The sequence below is a fragment of the Phaseolus vulgaris genome, chromosome 9 (assembly GCF_051622355.1).
Source record: "Phaseolus vulgaris cultivar YP4 chromosome 9, ASM5162235v1, whole genome shotgun sequence".
NCBI classification, from domain to species: domain Eukaryota; kingdom Viridiplantae; phylum Streptophyta; class Magnoliopsida; order Fabales; family Fabaceae; genus Phaseolus; species Phaseolus vulgaris.
This window is the reverse complement of record NC_143506.1, coordinates 12,751,445-12,771,960: the sequence shown is the minus strand read 5'-3', so window position 1 is coordinate 12,771,960 and position 20,516 is coordinate 12,751,445. Positions and strand designations below refer to the sequence as shown.

At 30.2% G+C, this 20,516-nt stretch overlaps 2 protein-coding genes across 7 annotated transcripts; both read left to right on the top strand.

Annotated features, from left to right (window-relative positions):
- Nucleotides 1–3,019: 3,019 nt before the first annotated feature.
- Nucleotides 3,020–9,700, top strand: LOC137820112 (DNA ligase-like protein). 3 transcript variants are annotated; one of them, XM_068623938.2, is made up of 12 exons: nucleotides 3,020–3,629; nucleotides 3,726–3,780; nucleotides 3,872–3,971; nucleotides 4,052–4,244; nucleotides 4,471–4,524; nucleotides 4,608–4,750; nucleotides 5,179–5,761; nucleotides 5,930–6,041; nucleotides 6,146–6,195; nucleotides 6,402–6,545; nucleotides 7,204–7,457; nucleotides 9,493–9,700. In XM_068623938.2, exons 1-11 carry the CDS (start codon nucleotides 3,030–3,032, stop codon nucleotides 7,432–7,434), a joined length of 2,265 nt encoding a protein of 754 aa, XP_068480039.2. In that variant the 5' UTR covers nucleotides 3,020–3,029; the 3' UTR covers nucleotides 7,435–7,457; nucleotides 9,493–9,700. The 3 variants fall into 3 exon arrangements, with proteins under 3 accessions (XP_068480039.2, XP_068480037.2, XP_090150934.1); XM_068623936.2 differs by having other exon boundaries at nucleotides 3,041–3,629; nucleotides 5,927–6,041; XM_090294808.1 differs by lacking the exon at nucleotides 3,872–3,971 and having other exon boundaries at nucleotides 3,057–3,629.
- LOC137820113 (alpha-1,6-mannosyl-glycoprotein 2-beta-N-acetylglucosaminyltransferase) lies at nucleotides 8,077–17,806 on the top strand. 4 transcript variants are annotated; one of them, XM_068623940.2, is made up of 16 exons: nucleotides 8,077–8,524; nucleotides 9,493–9,701; nucleotides 10,221–10,357; nucleotides 10,431–10,541; nucleotides 10,653–10,754; nucleotides 10,850–10,958; nucleotides 11,052–11,252; nucleotides 11,590–11,758; nucleotides 11,852–11,933; nucleotides 12,023–12,116; nucleotides 12,412–12,508; nucleotides 13,475–13,568; nucleotides 15,110–15,182; nucleotides 16,605–16,778; nucleotides 16,892–17,014; nucleotides 17,223–17,806. In XM_068623940.2, the coding sequence occupies exons 1-16, from the start codon at nucleotides 8,512–8,514 to the stop codon at nucleotides 17,382–17,384; spliced, it is 1,950 nt and encodes a 649-aa protein (XP_068480041.1). In that variant the 5' UTR covers nucleotides 8,077–8,511; the 3' UTR covers nucleotides 17,385–17,806. The 4 variants fall into 4 exon arrangements, 3 of the variants coding, with proteins under 3 accessions (XP_068480041.1, XP_068480042.1, XP_090150935.1); XR_016515368.1 differs by having other exon boundaries at nucleotides 8,336–8,524; nucleotides 9,371–9,701; nucleotides 11,852–11,922; XM_068623941.2 differs by having other exon boundaries at nucleotides 8,336–8,524; nucleotides 9,371–9,701.
- The last annotated feature ends 2,710 nt before the right edge of the window (nucleotides 17,807–20,516 follow it).

Sequence of the window (20,516 nt, the reverse complement as noted above, 5' to 3'; positions counted from 1 at the left end):
AATGAAATATAAACTCTAAATTTTAAATTTTAAACTTACAGTTTAATTGTTTGGATGAGGGTGGAAATGAGTGAGTGAATTTGAGATAATTTGAATGAAATGTATAGAAAGTAGAGTGTTTAGATTAAGGTAAATATAGTAAAAAATATATGAAAAATTTCTGAAAGTTTGTGAATGATGTGATTGAAACTATATTTTTTTTTAACTGATAAAAATGTAAGTTTACAAATTTATCCTAATATATAAAAATTATTAAAATATTAATTTGATTTATTTATTTATAAATTATAATTATTTTTAATTGAAATGTTTTTAACTAAAAATATTTGATACAAATTTATTTTTACATTAAATAACATTATTATTTTTATCTTTACTTTTTTTAATTAATATAATTATTATATAAATTTATTTCTATATCATTAAAAATATATATTTATTTTTATTATTATTTATATTTATAATTTATTAGATATGATATGATTAATTATGCTATTTTATAATAATATTTTTTTTACAATTTTAATTATATTTTTATATTTAAATTATAATTTTATTTAAAATAAAAATAATAATAGTTTGAGTGTAAAATAAAAAGGATAAGAAAGCAAATTATAATTAATTAATGAAGTAAATATATATTTATTTAGTTAATTACAATTTTTTTCCCATCGAAAAAGTTTTGATTGAATTTTTTTTTTCCGATTTTCGTGTTTGCATTGGTATTTAAGTTTTTCACATAGAGTAAATGCTTAATTTTCTTCACCCTAAAGCAAACGGGGCTTTTCTTAATATTGTTTTTTTTGCATTCAGATGCAAATTTTATAATGTTTATACCTATCTATTTATAAAGGTAATCCCATTATAACTATTTTTTTTTATATAATTTTTTTTTCCGATTCTAATTTTATTTAATACATCTCATTTTATTAATACAATTGAATATTTAATCATTTCATATAAATTATTATTATTTTTTAAAATAATATTAATTTACAGTTTTTATGGTTCTCCACTTTTTTCTTAGTTTCCTACTTTAAGACAATAAAGAGAGCATAACCTCATACATTTTTATCACAAATCTCACGCATAAAATAAAATAATATTAATTTTTAATCACTTTCTTCATTTCATCTTTTGTTTTTTAATTTGACTCATCCAAAATTATTTATATATGTATATTACATTTCTATTTTCGTAAAAATTAAATAAAAGAAGAAAAATGTGTTTCTACTGGTTTAAATATAGTTCAAATAAAAAGAATACTTTCATCTAACAACCAGCTTTAATAATATAATAATATATATTATTATTTAAAATTAAAAATAAATAAATGTTTTTATCTTTTAATAATATCAAATAAATGTATTTAGTGGTGTGGTGTAAAAATATCACCAGTCATATTTAAAATAACAATTTTAAACAAAAGGCACTCGATCTCACAGACTATAAATTTTAAAGAAAAAAAAAGTATTTTTAATATAAAAGTAAAATATATCAAAAGATAAAACATATTATATAAAGTAAATGATTAGGTTTAGTGTTATTTTTGTTTTTAAAGGACTAATATTATAATTATTTTGTCATCTTAAAATTTAAATAATGTTAAATGTTCTCTTCATATCGATTATTTTAAATTAAAATAAAATAAAATATTGTTATATTAGTGTGATTCATTTAAAGAATATAAAATATAATATTAAATTGTGTAACTAAATAATTCATATAAGACATATTTTCCCTTTGAATTATAGGGGTTAAACATATGGCTAATCACATATTCATATATTTGAGATTTTTTATAAACTAAGAATGTGTTATTTGAATATATATTTTTAAAATTTTTGTTGGTTATATATGGGATGCTATTTTTTATTATTTCATATATTTTGTATTCTATAATATTTGTAATTTTTTAAAGAATTAATTACAATGACAATGTATAGTTAACCCTCAACAAGGGTTAATATATAAAAAATAATATATAAAATGATTTATAATTAGTTGATAATGTAAACTTTTGTCCACAATACGTGCTTTTATTTCATTTTATTTTAAAATAATAAAAATTGTTTTTAATATGAATTTATTTAAATTTGATTTAAAAAGGAAATTAATGGAACGGTGAGAGGATAAACAAAAGTATAATTTGGGAAAATATGTAAACTGTTTCTTACATGTTTATTCATTTTATTGTAATTTTTTAATAAGATATTCAATAATTATAATTTTTAATGTTTTCGATAATTTTATTTTAGAAACAGACAAAAAAGTTTTTTGTTTTCTCCTGAGGGAACAATTTAGAATTATTTATCTACAACTTTTACAATTATTAACGAAGAGAACTAATCTCTATAACTATTTATTTGTAGTGTAAATAATTTACTATAATTTTTTTAATTAATTTAATATATAATTTTTTTAATATTTTCTGTAACATTTTATTTAAAATTTAATGAATTACTTCCATATTGTATTCATAGTTTTATTAAAATATATACAATTACATAATTTTTTTATTATATTTTTATGAATTAACAATTAAAAAATAAAAAGAATACAATTTAAAAATATGTATCTATTTAATTTTTAAAAGTTGTATTAAAAAATTATATAGCCATAATTTTTAAAAAGAGAGTAATTTAATTATTTTGAAATAAAAAGAAGTTATTCAATTATTCATGTTATTAAATAAATAAATAAATAAACAAACTATTTTTTATATTTATTGATGATAGATTTGCCCAATTAAAAGATAACATAAAAAAATTATCAAATAATATACCCTCTTTATATATTAATATATATATATATTTAAATAATGGTATAGATAGTTAATATTTGTATTTTATTTTATCAATTTATAATTATTTATGAAAATAAATATAATAATTTTTTTAACAACTAGATATTAGTTTATATTTATGTAAGGAAAGAGTTAAAAAAGAAAAAGAAAGTTACAAAGGGTGATTTCCTTTGGCGCCTTTTCCCAATTTCGAAAGTATTTGCCGCCATTTCATTAGGGTATAATGATGCAACGAGCCCTTTTTATTTGCAGGTCTAGCGGCACTGGTTTCACCAAATCAAAGATCTTGATTCATCAAACCCTGAAACTCAGTTCAGAATCATCCATGGAGAGCGACCACGACCTTGAGCTATTGCCTTCATCTCCGGTCCACGAACGAAAGCTGAAGCGTTTGAGGAAAGCTGCAAGGGTTCCCGAACCTTCTCATCTTCCTCCCTCGCCCGCTGTTTTTTATGAATCCAGAAAACGCGAAGAACACTTAACCGTATCAAACGGAAAATTGGGATCGGAACATGAGACTCAGGAACATAGCCCAAGTTCAGGCTCTCAGCCTGACTTTCAAAGAGCCGTAACCGTCAACGATGGTGATTTGGGCGCGAAGAGGGTTCTCGATTTCGATTCTGTAATTGATGGTGAGAGTCAAGAAGTTAGGGATCTGAAGACCGGCGATGAGTTCACGGTTTTCAATACCGACGAAGTAGAGAGGAAACGTCGTAGTTTAAATGACTTACCGGAGAATAAAAAGAAGAAGAGAATTGTCGGCAGTGATGGAAGTGAAAAGAAGCCTAAAGAATCTGCCACCAATAAGAGGAAGGCCGAGAAGGTGGACAACTACATATTCCTATGCTGTTAAATTTTATTTGAATATTGATGCGTTTGGTTTTGGAATTGCTAATTTGTGGATTTTATGATCTAACAGGAAAGGCGAGAAACTATGAATAATCTTCGAGCCGATTCTCAAAGGCTTCTTCGAGGTACGGATTGATTGTAAGCTGTAATCAATTTTTCGATCTAGTGCTGATTCGAGTTTCTACCAACTCTAATAGTTCACTGTGATTTTAATAGAAACTAGAGATGCGGCTTTTAAACCTGCTCCTCTTGTTCAAAAGCCAATTTCTTCGATATTGGATAAGATTCGGCAGAGGAAATTGGAGATTTTAAAGAAGTAGGTGGATATGCATAAAATTTTTTCTTAGCACGCAATTCTAACCTTGGAAAACACACTCATTGTTACCTGGTTTGTAGATCTAGTACTTCTTTTGAAGATGATGACGATATCCTGATGGATGAGGGGATATCTGATAATGTTGAAAAGGATGATCTGGAAGAAATGCCAGCCACATGCCCTGCAGCCACAAAGAGTGATTCTGGGACGTTAAATGTTGAATCTAGCGATGCTAAAGATAATTTTTGCTCTGGCAGCATTCCTTCTCCCACGGTGAGTCAATTTATGCACTTTACTGGGAAATAATCTTTCATTTTGATTATGAAAGGCCATTAGGTATTTTCTTCTGCTCACAATTGCGGACAATGTAATGTGTTAATCTTGGTCACGTCTTTGGGAGTGTGGCATTTTGTATATGCTATACCACGTCTTTATTTAAGTTTTTAACTAAGTGTATATATTTGAAAAATTTATAAATCACGTCTCTATTGAATTTCAGGCTATGGGTTCGGAGTCTGAACATGCATTTCGAGCTCCTATTGGTGATACACAGGTTTTCCATCAGTCTGTTTGCTAAAATCCTTGCCGTTAAATGTCGATTTTGTCACCAATTGCTTTCTTGTCTGCAATTTCCAGGAACTCTTCTTTGATTCTGAAAGAAGTGACACTAAAGGAGAGGCTGTAAATGAGAAGTCTAACAATCCTTCGGAAGAAGTTTTTGTCCCATCAATGCTTTCAATGAACTTGAAACTTGATTCTGCTTCTCCCGACGATGATGTGTAAGTCTTTAATTTTTCGTGCTTTTTCAAAAGATTTGCTAACGCAGAAATTTCATCACATTGATTTTTCAAAACTCCATTGCCTATTTTTGCCACCTATAATGTTGCCAATACCATACTACTATGAAACTAGCATTGTTATTTAATATTTACTTAACTATGTGGCTCTTACTTTCTGTTAAAATTAAAACCTTGAAAACACATATAGAGATAAGTCAAATAACAATATGGTGTTGTTTTATGTCTGCAAACTCTTGTTATGACTAAAAGCTGCTAATTGATATGTAATGATGATTTGTGGATCCTTTTCTTTGGCAAAACACGACCTTTAAATTTTGCGAAGTTAAAGATCTGGATAGTGGTTGGTTACTTTTACTTCACTTTGTTCTAAAATAAAAGAAAAAAAATTGGCAACTTCTTTTTTCCAGCTCTTCTGATGAGGAGGAAAATGACAAGGAGAACGTAGATCCACATGTACATGTGCCAGTTGACTTTACTTTACTACCAAATGGTGACCCTGTTAGGGCTTTTGTTGATGAAGAAGCAGAAGAGGAAGATGACAGTGATCATGATCTACAGCGTTTCCAAGATAATGAAGGTGAAGAAGACAATGATGATGATATTGAGGAACTTAATGACATGATTGCAACTCAATATGATGAAAAGCCAAATGATAAAGAAAAGCGTGACCAACTCCACCAACAGTGGCTTCAGCAACAAGATACAGTTGGAGTGGATAATCTACTCCAGAAACTTAATTGTGGTTTAAAATTGAAAGAAATACAATCAATTGAAGAAGATGAAGAAAGCATAGAAATTGAAAGTGATGGCGGTGATGAAGATGATGAAGCTGATGAATACGTTGCTCCAGCAGAATCCTTGAAGGCCATTTTGAAAAAGATGAAGCAGATGATCCCACAAATGTTTTCAGATAAAGATGATAAATATGTATCATCTGACGATGAAGAAACTGAGGAGAAACTAGCTAGACAATGCCTCTATTATAAAACTGTGAGTTCTCACTTCTAAGCAACCGTAATGAACGTGTACTGCATATCTCTTTTATAACTGTGCTAAAGTTATCACTGTTTTAACTTAAATTTATTTCATTTGCATGTGTGTTCTGATATTCTCATGTAATCAAATAGGAATTGATCCAATTTTGTAATGTACTAGCAGGAAAAGAAAGCTACTTTCTTTTCACCAGGTGAGGACGAAAGTAGCAAGGGTGTTTTCAGTCTCATAAAGAAATTAAATGTGCCCGATACCAAGAGAAAAGGAAGAACTACTTGTAAGATTTACAAATTCCACTTTCACCACATGCAATGTATATCAATAATGCTTCTAGGTCGTGAGAATACTAATAATGGTTTCTGCCATTAATTTATGCTGCAGCCATCTTTGATATGCCGACCAGTGGACAGAACATACAAATATCATCAAAGGTTGGTTAGCTTAGACTGTTAAATGTAGAATTATGAAACTATTTACTTATTAAACGTCCCTTTACCAAGCATGCTCTATATGTTTAGATACTTCTTTGAACATTTTCAACGATATACTTGGATGATAAAAGTGCGTTTTCATTATCCTCAGCTATATATTAGGTGCCAATTCTTAGTTTTTTTTTTATATATTTTAAATATTGCAGTCATCTTTTGTCGGTCGGGCTTCAGATCGTTTTATCCCCAATTCTCGAAAGCAGGGATCATGCAAGGTCCGATCATTTGTATTTGGGCGAGATGACAGCGACAGCAGAAGTTCATATTTGATGCCAGAGGATTCTTCAGATGCGGTAACTAGCTGAAACCAAAATGTTAAACCTTTCTGTGGTTTTTGAAAATTGTTGCCATTACTTCAGACTTCACAGATTGATTTTGATATACTTATACAGTAAAACGCGTGTAAAATCATTTTTATATTACTAAAATTTGACTAAATAATATAAGAGTGTTTTTATGAACATTTCCATAATTATCTTTTAAGAAAAAAGTAATAAATTTAGTTTGTGTCAAAGTTTATTGTAAAATTTTGTAGAAATTATTGACATCTTTTATACATTAATTGATGCATAAGTTTCTTTTAGTTTATGAATTTTTATTTTGAGATTTTTTAGAGATGTTTATTAGAGTTTGATTTTTTTCATAATATAATAATTTCTGATGGATTTTATGATATTTTTAAATAATGCTCATCAAATACTCTTCCAAATATTTTTGAGGTGTCTCAACGCTCTACTTATAAGTTATATTAAAAATAATATTCCGTAACAATTTTTTTTGCATGCGTTTAGCAATTATCATTAGCATAACATTGGTAATTATGGTTGGAGTTTCATGCTGATGATAATAATAAGCACACAACTCTTAATTATTTGCTTGACATTGTTGTGGTTGCTTATTGGACAATTTGCTAATCTGTAAGGCGTGTTACTTTCCTGACGAACTTAACAGATTCCAAGGGAGAGTCAACCACCAAAACCGGCTTCCACCAAGTTCCAAAGAAATACACAGAACAAAAATGCTACCTCGAATTCTGCATCTCAAGAGTCAAATGTATCGCTTTTGGATATACTAAGGAAGTCTTCACATCATACAGAGCATAGCTTGCAGAATTCCAAAGTTCAACCAAATGCATCAATATTTGATGCATTCAAGTTAGTGAAGAAGCCAACCAAGGCGTAGGCGAGACTTCGATGGAAATATTGGTCATATTCGTATGCTTAAACCTTTAAACCTTTATCAATTATCATATAATTTATTTCAATTTCTGAAATAATTGAAAAAAGATAAATTCCTCATACGTGAAATAATAGTTAAGTAACCTTTTTTTCGTTCTGTAAAATTCTTTTTTGCTTTTATATTTGTCTAAAAAGAAATTCTGTTTCAATTTATTTGTTAACTTAGAAGTTTGAAGTAGTATCAATAATGTTTAATATTTTATTTAATTTAAATATTTGTTCCAGATGATAAATAATGGAGATAACACCAGATAGATTAAAATAAATTTAACTTGTAGGTTCCAGGAGTATTTTGTGTTATCTTTTCAAATGTATACTAGATAAAGAAACAATTTTCAATTTCTAACGTGCCAAATGTACCACAAGTGAAAAAAGTAGTAATTTTCCCAAAGTATTCAGGATTTCTTCCTTTTAGCATTAACATAAAAGTTGTTATCAGGTCATAAATTATCTTTGTTTTCATTAAATTAGTTTATGGATGTAGTGAAGTTATAATTTGTTCAATTATTTATCGGGAACAAGAAAGTATTAATCAAATTGATGGATAGTTTAAGAAGCCCAATATTGTTTTATTATTTGAAATGCCGTGAAGACGGTGCACCGTCGTTGCCTAAGCGCAAATTCCCAAACCAACATCTGGCTGGAGGTTGAAATGAAACGAAATGGACGTGGGAAGGTTGAACTAAAGAGTAAGACTAAATTAACAATTTAGTTTTTAAAATAATATTATACTATTAATAGATGAAAGAATAATAAATGTGATAATAGATGTAATGAAAAAAGGAAAAAAAAAAGATAGAACAAAGTGAAAATATGAAGTAAGTGAAATGGAGATTTTTTCCATTAATAAACAAAAATGTGAAGTTAACCTGAAGTTGTTACTGCTCGCTATAAACATTGTTTCGCTTCCGATATCTGAATTTCCTACAAAGAGAAAGACATTGGCTACCCTCAAACAAAACGCGATCATTTCTCTCTTCTCCACTCACCGTTGCATCGGAACAGTCTCCACTGATCCGTCATGGACAACTCCGGTTCGTTCTCACTCTCCTTTCTCTTGCTTACGTACATAGCTCTTTTATTCTCTTTCACTCTCAATTCAGTTACTTCGTTTTGGGAATCCCTTTCATGTTTTCAGTTCGAATCTAACCACAAAACCTCGTTGTTTCACCTGTTGCGAGTTCTCGTTTCCCACGCTTCAATTTGGGGCGTAATCACACGGATTCGACGTTTCTGTGTGCTGTGCTTACAATTCCCGCGGCTTGTTTTTGCTTTCGTAATGGATTTTGTTTCTTATTTTGTTAGGGCTTTAGAGACCTAATCGATCTATGCCCGGTTGTTAAGTCGGTAGCTGTGTAAGATGAGGTTTGAGAGGGCTTGTTTATGGAGAATCTACATGATCCGCTAATCCTATTCGAAATCTAGCCGTGTAGCTATGTTTGAAATTACTTTGTTAAAAAAATAACTTGAACCGAATTTGTGTGATGTAAGTGAGGAGCTGTGTGTGTGAATTCTGAGAGGTTTGTTTATGTGCAACCTTGCTTTTATTGTTTTTGTTTCTGTTTCCCCCTTTTTTGGTTTACTTCTCTACTTACTTTGATATGGATTGTGAGTGAGTGAAACTATGCAAAAAAAACAAAATCTTATAGCTTGTTTTGAACTTTGATCACCTAACGCTAGCCATCTATTGTATATCTTGAATCAAAGGCTGCAGTTTGACTCACGTCTATACCCTTTGGATACACGCATTTAATGAGTTTCATAATGTATCTTTTATCAATTGGCTAGTTCCTGCACTTCAACTGGTTCAATGAAATAGTTATATAAAGAGTCTAAAAAATAGGTATATTTGATATTTTGTATTATTTTGACCTTTTTAGGAATGGATCCAGTGGATTATGGGACTGTTCTGTTTTTGAAAACAAAAAATTTGTGGAGTACATTGATCTTTAGTGAACCTGTGCTGAGGTGTTGCAATTTGACTGGTTAATGCATCTAGCAGGGAATTCTCAAGATGTGGTTGTGCCACCAGTTGAAGGTGTTGCAGGAGGTGGTACCGCTTATGGGTGGAATGATGGTGGCACACTTGGCTTGAATGTCAAGGGACCAGTTGACCCAACAGAAATTCCGACTAGGGACCTAGTGCATGTATGGTGCATGCCAAACACAGCAAATGTTGGACCTCAAGATATGGCCAGACATCTGGAGCCTGTTAGTATTTTTGTTGTATCTCATTGTGGTGGCAAATATTCCTATTCATCTTCCAGTAAAAGTCTTAGTGTTTTATTTTAATAATTCGTGTATACACAACTACATGTTTCTGGTTAGCATGACCTCTTGTTTGCCGTTTATGAATAGTAACTGCATTATAGTTATAGTTATTATTTCACATTTTGTCAAGGGTGTTATCCACTTGCAAATTGACTCTTCCCAATTACATGCTTGACTGACAGCATATGATGCATGCCTCAAAATGGTTTGTATTATATTGATAATTAATGCACTGAGTTTGGCACGGCAGTTTTAAATTCTAAGAACTTGCGGTTATGATTATAATTTTGACAATCAGACACAAGAGTTCACTTTTAGAACCAAAAGTTCTTTACCCTTGATTTGTGGTTGGAGTTTTATGTATAAAAAAGTTGTAGAATCATATTGGAATTAAGAAATTTTATAAATCCTGAAACATTTGCTATTTTGCTTGACATTAGAGTTTTTGCTTAATGTCAGATAAATCTACTGGCGGCTAGAAATGAGAGGGAGAGTGTGCAAATAGCTATCCGACCAAAGGTTTCATGGGCTGGTTCTATTGCTGCAGGGACTGTGCAGATTCAGTGCAATGACCTATGCTCCACATCTGGAGACAGGTTGGAGTTTTTCATATTGTATGGAACAAATACATGATTTACTTCCATTTTATGCTGACATCAGTTTTGGCAGACTGATTGTTGGGCAGTCACTACTGTTGCGACGGGTGGTGCCCATTTTAGGTGTACCAGATGCTCTTGTTCCTGTTGAGCTTCCAGTCAGTCAAATAAACCTGTTTCCTGGGTACTTGTCTGATTTATGTTCTCTTGAGTTCTAGTGCTGTGTGCAAAAGTTGCTGGATGGTTGACTGCTTTTTCAGTTTTCACTGTTTTTGGCATTCTTTTGCTTCTTTAGGGAGACTACTGCTCTTTGGATATCTATTGATGTTCCTAGTTCTCAACCTCCAGGACAATATGAAGGAGAGATTGTCATTACTGCCATAAAAGCAGATGCAGAGTGAGCCCTTTTCTTTTCCTTCACTTCTGATTTTGTGTTACACATAATTTTGTAATTTCTGTTTATCAACTTTGTCAACTTTACCCACTGCACAGATCTCCTGCTCAAAGTTTAAGCAAGGTTGAGAAACATCAATTGTATAGGGACCTAAAGGGATGTCTTGATGTTATCGAGCCTATCGATGGGAAACCATTAGAAGAAGTGGTGGGTTTTTTTTATCACTGTTCCTCATTTTGATACTCTTGTTGACCTTGATGCCATTATGGTTTTTTTTTTATCTAAGCATATTGTGTTTAGGTTGAAAGGGTGAAATCTGCAACTACATCTTTAAGAAGGATTCTCGTGTCCCCATCATTTTCTGAATTCATTTCAGATAATGGACCAGTAGACATAATGGATGAGGATGCCATTTCAAATCTCTCCCTACGGGTGAAGTTAAATCTGACTGTTTGGGAATTTGTACTTCCTGAAACTCCCTCGCTCCCTGCTGTATTTGGTGTATCCTCTACCCATAAAAGGCCAAAGATTTAAATCCAGATGATTATATTTACCTTTTTGTAATGTTTGGGGTCATGTACACACACATGCACATTCTTATTTATAATGAGGAAATGATGTAGTAACAGAGAAAAAATTTAATAACTAATAATGAGGATTATTTACCAAGATATTTCCCCATTTAATATAATAAACTTATATTTCTTAACAGTTTGTAGAGAACGTAACTGGCACTTATATTTCATTCACTGTTGCACTTTGGACCTATATCTTTGTGAAATTAGGAATTAGAAAAGTTTATCTGTTGCAAACTTGTTTTTTACCTTTATTACACCAGATATCTGATACTGTAATTGAGGATCGATTTGGTGTTCAACAAGGGACAGCTGAGTGGTATGAGGCATTGGATCAACATTTCAAATGGCTTCTTCAATATAGAATCAGCCCTTATTTTTGTAAATGGGCTGATGGTATGCGTGTTTTGACATACACATCTCCATGGCCAGGTATTTTTATGCGGCAATAAGTTTGACAGAATCAATTCCAAAAAGAGAATTAATATGGGATTGCTGAAACTTCCTCACTTCTTGCCATTGTAGCGGATCATCCAAAGTCAGATGAATATTTTTCAGATCCACGGTTGGCAGCATATGCTGTACCATATAAACAAGTAATCTCCGGGTATACAGTCAGTTGTTTCCGTTTGCTTCTATCAGGTATATTTGCAATGAAAACTGATGAGATTCAACCCATCTGTTGATGTGCCACAGTAATGATGCGGCGAAGGATTACTTGCAGAAACAAGTTGAGATATTGAGAACCAAGGCTCACTGGAGAAAAGCTTACTTTTACTTGTGGGATGAGGTATAGACATGTGTGCTATTGTTTTGCAATAATATAAAATGTTCTTCTCTAGGATGACATCTTAGTTTAGATAGACCTTTATTCTATCTCTGGATTTGATAGTGCTGTTTAAGAAAAATAAAAACAGGCAAGTGACTCTTTCTGTAGTTATTGGTTAATTATTTTCATGCTTTTCTGTCTAATAATTCTTTTTAATAGCTTCCTTATATTTTTACTGCCTCGTTAGTATAGCTATGTACCAGGTCCAGCATGCTATGACCCTGATCAGCTGTTTTTGTTTTCATAATTTTTCCAGCCACTGAACTTGGAACAATATGATTCCGTTCGCAATATGGCTAGTGAGATTCATGCGTATGCTCCAGATGCTCGTATTTTAACTACTTACTATTGTGGTATGTATTATATATCTTAAATTATCATAAGCTAATCTCTACAGTCTTATGTGGGGATTACATGATAATTTCTCTCCCTTAGGATGTATTTTTTTTTATTGTTTCTCATCTTGGCAATGAGGCTTGGTTTATTTAACAAAATGCACTTCTCATAATTTTTTTTTTATCAGCATGCACTTCTCATAATAACAGCAAAATTTTTACATGGCTGCATTTCTGTCAGTAATTATAATTTATTTCATGAATTAGTTAATTGTGTAGTTGGAGTTAGTATCATCCAGGTGCTCTCTACAGTTATTGGATCTATAAATAGTTTTGCCTGGGTAAATCTGTGGGTGTTCGTATATATTACTTAATTAAAAAACAAAACATATATTCTCATTTAGGGCGAATTTAATCTTGTTAGACTTTAGGTAGAATGGTATAAAGTGTTTACAGGCACATTCTTGGGGTTTAATATTTGACAACCCCAATTTTTTATACAACCACATTACAACTCCCAATACTATTATTTTAATACTTTTTTATATCATTTAATTACAAATTTACCCTTTATTACATATATTTATTTCTAAACCTATCACATCAAAGGTTGTATACAACTCCAAGAGTTGTCAACCTATCATTTTCCTTAATATTTTACCTGTTGCTAAATCATATTGGTTGACAATTTCTGACTTTGTTCAGATAGTATTTGACAGTATCTGATAAAAGTATTGTGACTGTGACCTGGGAAAATAAATGACACAATCTGTATGTGTTTATTTATATGATTCCAATCAGAAATATGCTTTGTTGATTATTGTTTTTGCTGCATGTTTCTGATGACTGTGAAACATACTTCACAATTAATTCATATATTGTTTGACTCTGTTAATCCGCCTAGTTGGTTCATTTTAACTTCTACAGTTGAATTTTCTTTTTCCTGTTGTAATTATCTTATTGTGTGATTATTGTTTTATGTAGGACCAAATGATGCACCTCTTGCATCTACTCCATTTGAGGCTTTTGTTAAAGTTCCAAGTTTTTTGCGTCCTCATAATCAAATTTATTGTACAAGGTATTGCTCTATTCTGACCTTTGCCTATCCAGAGTTTAGTACACTATTTAATGTGTAACTTTGAGCTATTTACTATTTGCTTAACTTTGCTTATTTTTGACCAAGGGTATGTCAAAAGTAATATTGAAAGTTATCCTTTTCATTTCAGAGGTACTCTTGGCATTGGCATATACTTTGATGTACTGTTTTCATGTGTTTATGATTTTTTTCTGGATTTCCTATGTTGATTTCATTATTCGGTTTTTTACCTACTTTAGGGCATAAGGAGTTACATTTTTTAGGTCTTGTTCCTGTTTACATTGATCGCAGTTGTGTTTGATTTACACTATTTTTGCTTTCTGATGCATAATCCTTCTCATATAGTGAATTGGTATTGAACATGAGTGAACGACATTCTAGACACATTCTACATTTGTTTTCCAAAATTGGTATTGATATTTAGTACATTTTTCTGTCCTCACTTTCTGGAATAATTTCAAGTTGCGACCAGATGCTCATGAAATTTACTGATGTAGTGAGACTCTGTTTGTGGTGATGCAATTTTTGGAATTCCAATTGAAGCAATTTTCAGGATCTTATAGTCAACTATGATTCACGGATACTATATGTATATTGGATATGATATATACCGAATACAGCAACATGTTTATCCTAAAAATAACAGGATAAGATATGTGCAAGATACCTGGATAAAAGTTCATAGAAGCAGATAATAAATGTATAACTGCAGTAGTGCAAATCAAAATTAAAAACACATTTCTTAGGCAATATTGAAATAAAAATTATAAATCATGTCATCATATTACTTTCTGTTAGTTACATATAGGAATAACACTATCAGTCTATACTTTTTTAAAATGATTTATGAAGAGAACGATTTTTATCTTTGGTTTATGAAGAGACTATATTTCTTTGTTTCTGTATTACACACACTGATATGTTTCTTGTTAAATGAATATAAATGCACTTAAAAAGTGTGGACACTTCATCAACACAAATGGGTAAAGTATCCAAAAGTATCAAAATTGGATATGTGAAACAAATAAAAGTATTAGTGTTTTTTATTGGTTTGGATACTTCATCTGTGTATATCGATGAAGTATCATAAAGTAATGGTAAATATAGATACATGAAGCAAATTGAGTTATTGGTGCTTCATGGATAGTTAATGACATTAAAATGTTCTTTCATAATAAACAGATTGCTAATATTTGTTGAAGGACTTCGTTGTGAAAATTGGTTGTCTTGTGGTTTGGGTGAGAGCTATTGTGCCCTCTGGGGACTGCTGACCACCTTCATATTTTGGAAGCCTTTGTTATGTGGATCAATTCATTTCTATATGCATTGTGAGTTAAACTTCAGTTAGGTTACTGAACTATAGTGTTATTTTTTGGATACCTTGACGGGTTTATTTCTCAGGTCTCATTTTTTGTGCCCTTGGAAGAAATCATTCTTGCCATGTTGAAAATAAGATAGGGAAGAAAGAAAAACAGAAGCCTTCTATCGTTAGGCATGCTAAGTAATTGAATATGTTTTTGCAGTGAATGGGTTCTGGGCAATCGGGAAGATCTGGTTAAGGATATTATTGCTGAATTACAACCAGAGAATGGTGAGGTAATATTATAATTTCATTGTTTTTCCAAAGTTGTTATTTGGTTTGTGCACTAAATATCTGCTGGGGTGGTTGATACTTACTGTGTACCGCATCAATGCTGGTAGTAGAACAAAATCTCGTAAACACAAGTAAGCACTCTTATTTGGTATATATTTTTCATAATAATGGCCGAGTCTACCTGTGTACTATGAGGCTCAGCTCTAAGTTCCTTATGTTTTTCCTCGTTGTCTGCCATGATCTGGATTTTGGAAACAGCGCTAGCATCAACTTTACGTTTTAGGATAGATTCTTATATTCTTGTTATTGTGACTTTGACCTGCTTCCAAGTCTATTTCCTTAAAATTTCAGTGTATTAATTGTTAAGACCAAGGCTCAGGTTGCATTATTTAAGGGAGTCATTGTGCTTTGTTATGTATCACAGGATATAGCCCCTATACCTCTCACTCTCACCTGTGATCATTACATCTAGTATTCTCTCAAGTTAATTATGAATTTGTGATGTATAAATAATCATTAAAGATGTTGGGTACCTGTAGTGACCGGAAAAACGTTAAAATAAATTAACAAAATGGGAATTGTCACTGAAGTTTATTTATTACAGGAAAACATACTAAATATCGTTTCAAAACCTAGTCTTAGGAACCATACTTTGACTCCAGTAGTTTATCATGCATAGGAAAGTTACTAGCTTCTTAGGAAGGTAATTCTAAAATAATTAAATGTACAAAATGGAAATATCAACAATTTGAAACAAGTGAAAAAATATGAATATTCTTTTAACGAACTCTTATTCCTAAATATATATATATATTCCCAAGGGCAATGAGGAAATCAAAGTTATATAATAACCATAAAGTAAGTGGATCCAAAAGGGACACTAACAACGACCTACATTATTATTTTAAATATTGAAAGTTATTCACGCTATCCAAAGAGAAAATACTGGTAGATCCCATGTAGTTATTTAAATTTTTGTACTTAATATGTATATGGAATCAAAGAATTTTGACATACTTAGTTTTTACCTTTTTAGTCATCATTTATAAAAACAAATAAAATTTGCTAAGTTTAATTAATTTAGATAAACCTTTAACCTGGACTTAAATCTGATCACATAGACAAGGATGGTATTAGAATAACAGGCTAGGTGGTAAGGCGTGGAAAATAGGCGAACGGGTGAGGTAGAAGAAAGAATGAGGGCAATAAAAAACAAAATTTGATTACGGATTTTAGTATATATTTGATTGGGTTGTTATGTTGTGCACTTGTCTTTTTATTCTCAACATATCTCCTTTTTTATTCCACTTCAATTTCTGTTTTTGTACTGTTTCCCTCCTATCTCTCTTTTTCTGATCAATTCATTCTTATTTTAGTAATAATTCTAACTAAACAAGGAGAAATGGTGGTGGATTTTGCTACAGGAGTGGTGGACTTATGTCTGTATGGGACCGTCAGATCCTCATCCAAATTGGCATCTTGGAATGCGAGGTACCCAACACCGTGCTGTTATGTGGCGTGTGTGGAAAGAGGGTGGCACAGGATTTTTGTACTGGGGGGCCAACTGCTATGAGAAGGCAACTGTAGCCAGTGCAGAGGTGACTGAATAGCTTTTTATGCTATCTTCTAAAATATGGAGCTGTTAGAACTTGTTATACTGCATTGATAATTTGACTATTTTTTGACAATCAAAATAATTTTTTGGATGCAGATAAAATTCAGGCATGGTCTCCCCCCTGGAGATGGAGTCCTATACTATCCTGGTGAGGTGTTCTCAATTTCTCATCAGCCAGTGGCTTCTCTTAGACTCGAGCGCATACTTAATGGCTTGCAGGTAAAACTTTTTATCATCTTTTCTTTGTAACTTTGTAAGTTATTGTTGTATTTTGAAGGAATGTCACAGCCTCCTTATTTAGTTGGTTTTCCCATCTCTGTTTCTTGCCTGAAGATCTGTATTCATGGCATGTTCTGGAATAAAGCTGCAAGTGTTTTTCTCTTCTGCATTCTGATCTGAGATTCCGTTTTCCTTGACTGTTATTTAGGACATCGAGTACCTTAGACTATATGCTTCAAGATACGGTAGGGATGAAAGTATTGCACTTCTGGAGAGGACGGGAGTGTACTTTGGTCCTGAGCGTTACACATTTGAGCACATGCCAATTGATGCAATGAGAGGGCAAATATTTAATGCCTGCCGTTCATGAATTGGGTAGTTATGGATGCTGCTTGACCGAGTGGTTGAGTGGTTCATTTGTTTATAGCTGGAAAGTTCAACCTTCAGTATCTTAAATATCTAACTTTATAAGATGCGATTGGCATAGTGATCGAATGAGGTCCTTAAAATATCACACACACGTACTGTTCAATTTGAACTAGTAGATACAAATGTGCATATGAAACATATGAAACGAACTTAGATGAGAAAATCTGTTGTTCATATGTGCCTTATGTGCCTTTTGAGAGTAGATAGGATCATAATCTACTACGGTTAATGTTGCAGTGTGAAGATAGTATATGTATTTTGACTTACCTATTTTAACATGCTTGATAGACATTTTAAATTGTTACTGTAAACTAGTTGAACTAACAAGAGAAATGGCTATTAATATAATTATTATTAGATGAACATAGTCCGTAGAATTCATATTCATCAATAATAGAGTACTAATATTGAAGGTCAGTTATGTTAGCAATCTTTACCTGTATAGAGTTTGTCTATTTTTGTTTCTTCCAATGTATCTTTTAAAGTTGGTTGTGTTCATGTATTTTTGGAGGTGGGACTGAAGAGGATAAAATTGATTGCCTTCCAGTTAGATCTTTTATGCAGGGAGGCTATAAGGGCTAGAGACTAGGATGGATTTAGATAAGTTTTTTTTTATGTTCTTATTGTCAACATTTTCATATTATTAAAATTATTATATGTAGGATTTCTTTAAATGATGTCTTTTCTATGAAGTTATATCCTTAAGAACATGTGGTACTAGCATGACAGTGAAAAACGCCTATGAATTGATTGTCTTTGTCGTCTTTTATGTTGAGCTAAAGATAATGAAAAACTTATATCAACTTTTTTATATTACTATTTTCAAAATTTTCATTTTATCTAAGTGATGAGGGTATTTTTTTTCAATAATGAATAATTTTGATTAAATATCTATTATAAAATTTAAAAAAAATCATGAATATCATTTTGTTATATATAAAAACACCAATAGAGGAGTATCTGATAACAAAATATTAAATTGTACCTGTTTTGAAAATATTTTTTTTATTATTTGAAAAATACATTAACACGGTGTCCCTCTTATCCATAGCATTGCTAGGGTCAATTAAATATTATTATTTTATTTATATTAATTTTTTATCAAGAAATATAATATATATTATTAAAAAAATTTATTAGGTTGACACAATTTATATATTTACTACTCAATTAAATATATTATTATTTTATTTTAAAATTTTATTGACATTAATTTTTATTAAAATAATATAATATTTTATTATTAAAAATTATAAAGTGAAGTAAGAGAAAAAAACTAATATGAGATAAACTTTTCTATTTTCTTATAGAATAAAACCGATTGTTTTTTGTTTACCCTTTCAACCTTTATAAAGATAATAAAGATTATGTTCTATAACTTAATAGAGTTTATATTCTATAACTGCTTTTTTTAAGTACTCTTTTATCATTTTTTATCCAGATAAACATTTAATTCTATTATTTACTTACAATAAAAAATTGTACATATAATAAAAGGAATCTATACTTTATACAAAAGATTGTTTTTCTTTTTCTTGTCCACTTCTATAAAGACAATTAATAGAGATTGTGTCATGTAACCACTTCTTATTTAATATACTCTTTTATCATTTTTATTCTTGTAAACATAACTAATTCTATTGTTATTATAATAAAAAATTACATATATTATAAAATTTAATAAAAATATAACTATTTTATGTATATTTTTATTTAAATAGTTATTATAATAATAAATAACTTTTTAAGTATATATTATTGTAATAAAAGATGGATGTACATGTATGTACACATGTGTTACCCTTAATATGGATTAAGATTATATAACTTTAGGTTTAACATATTAAGTTGGTGGTGTATGTCAAAATGGTATAAAATTGTTAATGCATTCATATTTTTTCTTGGTAAAAATCAATACGTTAAACAAATCACATTTTAGATGTATTTTAAAATAATAACAATAATAATTTATTGATATTTTATTACAAATAAATTAATGTTTAAATTGAGAAAGAGATATCTTTTATATAGATGAAAAAAAGAGGTGAACTAGTTTATATAACGAGAGAATGGATAAACTATATTCTATAAAAAAATTAATAATAAAATACTAAATACATCTTATATAATTTGATATTTTTAAGTACTTATCTAGAAAGTTGATGGGATGATATGATGATGATGAGATACAGCTGTAAGGTGTGGTGGGTTTTGGGACCCTTGGCTTGCTTGCAGTTTGCATAATAATGTCAAAAGGAAAAAATATAATGATTTTGAGTTTGATGATCTTTTTGGCTGCTCTTCTCTTCTTTCTCTTCAATTCAACCCTTTTTTCATTTCATCAATTGATTTGAACTGCCAATGCCCCCTCTCCTCATCATTACTATATATCTTAATTATTCTTAATTATTTATACCAATCATACAACTTACAACAATATACTCTTTTCTTATGTAAAAATTTAAATTAATTAATTATCATATGTTATTTTAAACTTTAAGATTCATTAGTTTTGTTTTTAACTTTGATACCTATACTTCTTTCTAATCACTTTCAGGTATTCAATTGATTGACTCTGATAATAGACATTTGTTTGTACTTTTCTAAAATAAAAGTAGTCTCTGAAAAGTGTTACTATGTTCAAACTTATGAAAAAAAGTTTTAAAAAAATTATTTCAAGATTCAAAACTCTTCTTCAAAATAGAAAGTAATTATAATTAACTACTTTGATTACATTATATAAAAAATAACTTAAAATTTAGTGTAACTCTGTTTTCATCGTAAACCATATATGTTTACATATAATAATAATAATCTTGTTTTATTTGTTCAAAGATAAAAGGTTGTAGGTATTTTTTTTTTTACCAAAAATTATAACTTTATTTAAAATATACAAATATTTGCAATACAATACAAGGCGAAATTTAATGTAAAAAAAGAAAATTGAGAAGAGATAAGTCTTGATAAAAATAATAATTTACACTATAAAATCATTAAATGATAATTACATTTATCTCACATTACAAAAATAAGTAAAAACTATAAGCAATGAAACTCTCACCTCATCTTGAAG

Excerpts from the sequence above, each read along its gene's own strand:
- LOC137820112 (XM_068623938.2), top strand. The coding sequence starts at position 3,030 with ATGATGCAACGAGCCCTTTTTATTTGCAGGTCTAGCGGCACTGGTTTC. Across the intron at positions 3,781-3,871 it reads TTCTCAAAGGCTTCTTCGAG|AAACTAGAGATGCGGCTTTT; the intron begins GTACGGATTGAT and ends TGATTTTAATAG. Across the intron at positions 4,751-5,178 it reads GCTTCTCCCGACGATGATGT|CTCTTCTGATGAGGAGGAAA; the intron begins GTAAGTCTTTAA and ends TCTTTTTTCCAG.
- LOC137820113 (XM_068623940.2), top strand. Across the intron at positions 11,253-11,589 it reads CGCTCCCTGCTGTATTTGGT|ATATCTGATACTGTAATTGA; the intron begins GTATCCTCTACC and ends TTATTACACCAG. Across the intron at positions 11,759-11,851 it reads ATACACATCTCCATGGCCAG|CGGATCATCCAAAGTCAGAT; the intron begins GTATTTTTATGC and ends TTGCCATTGTAG.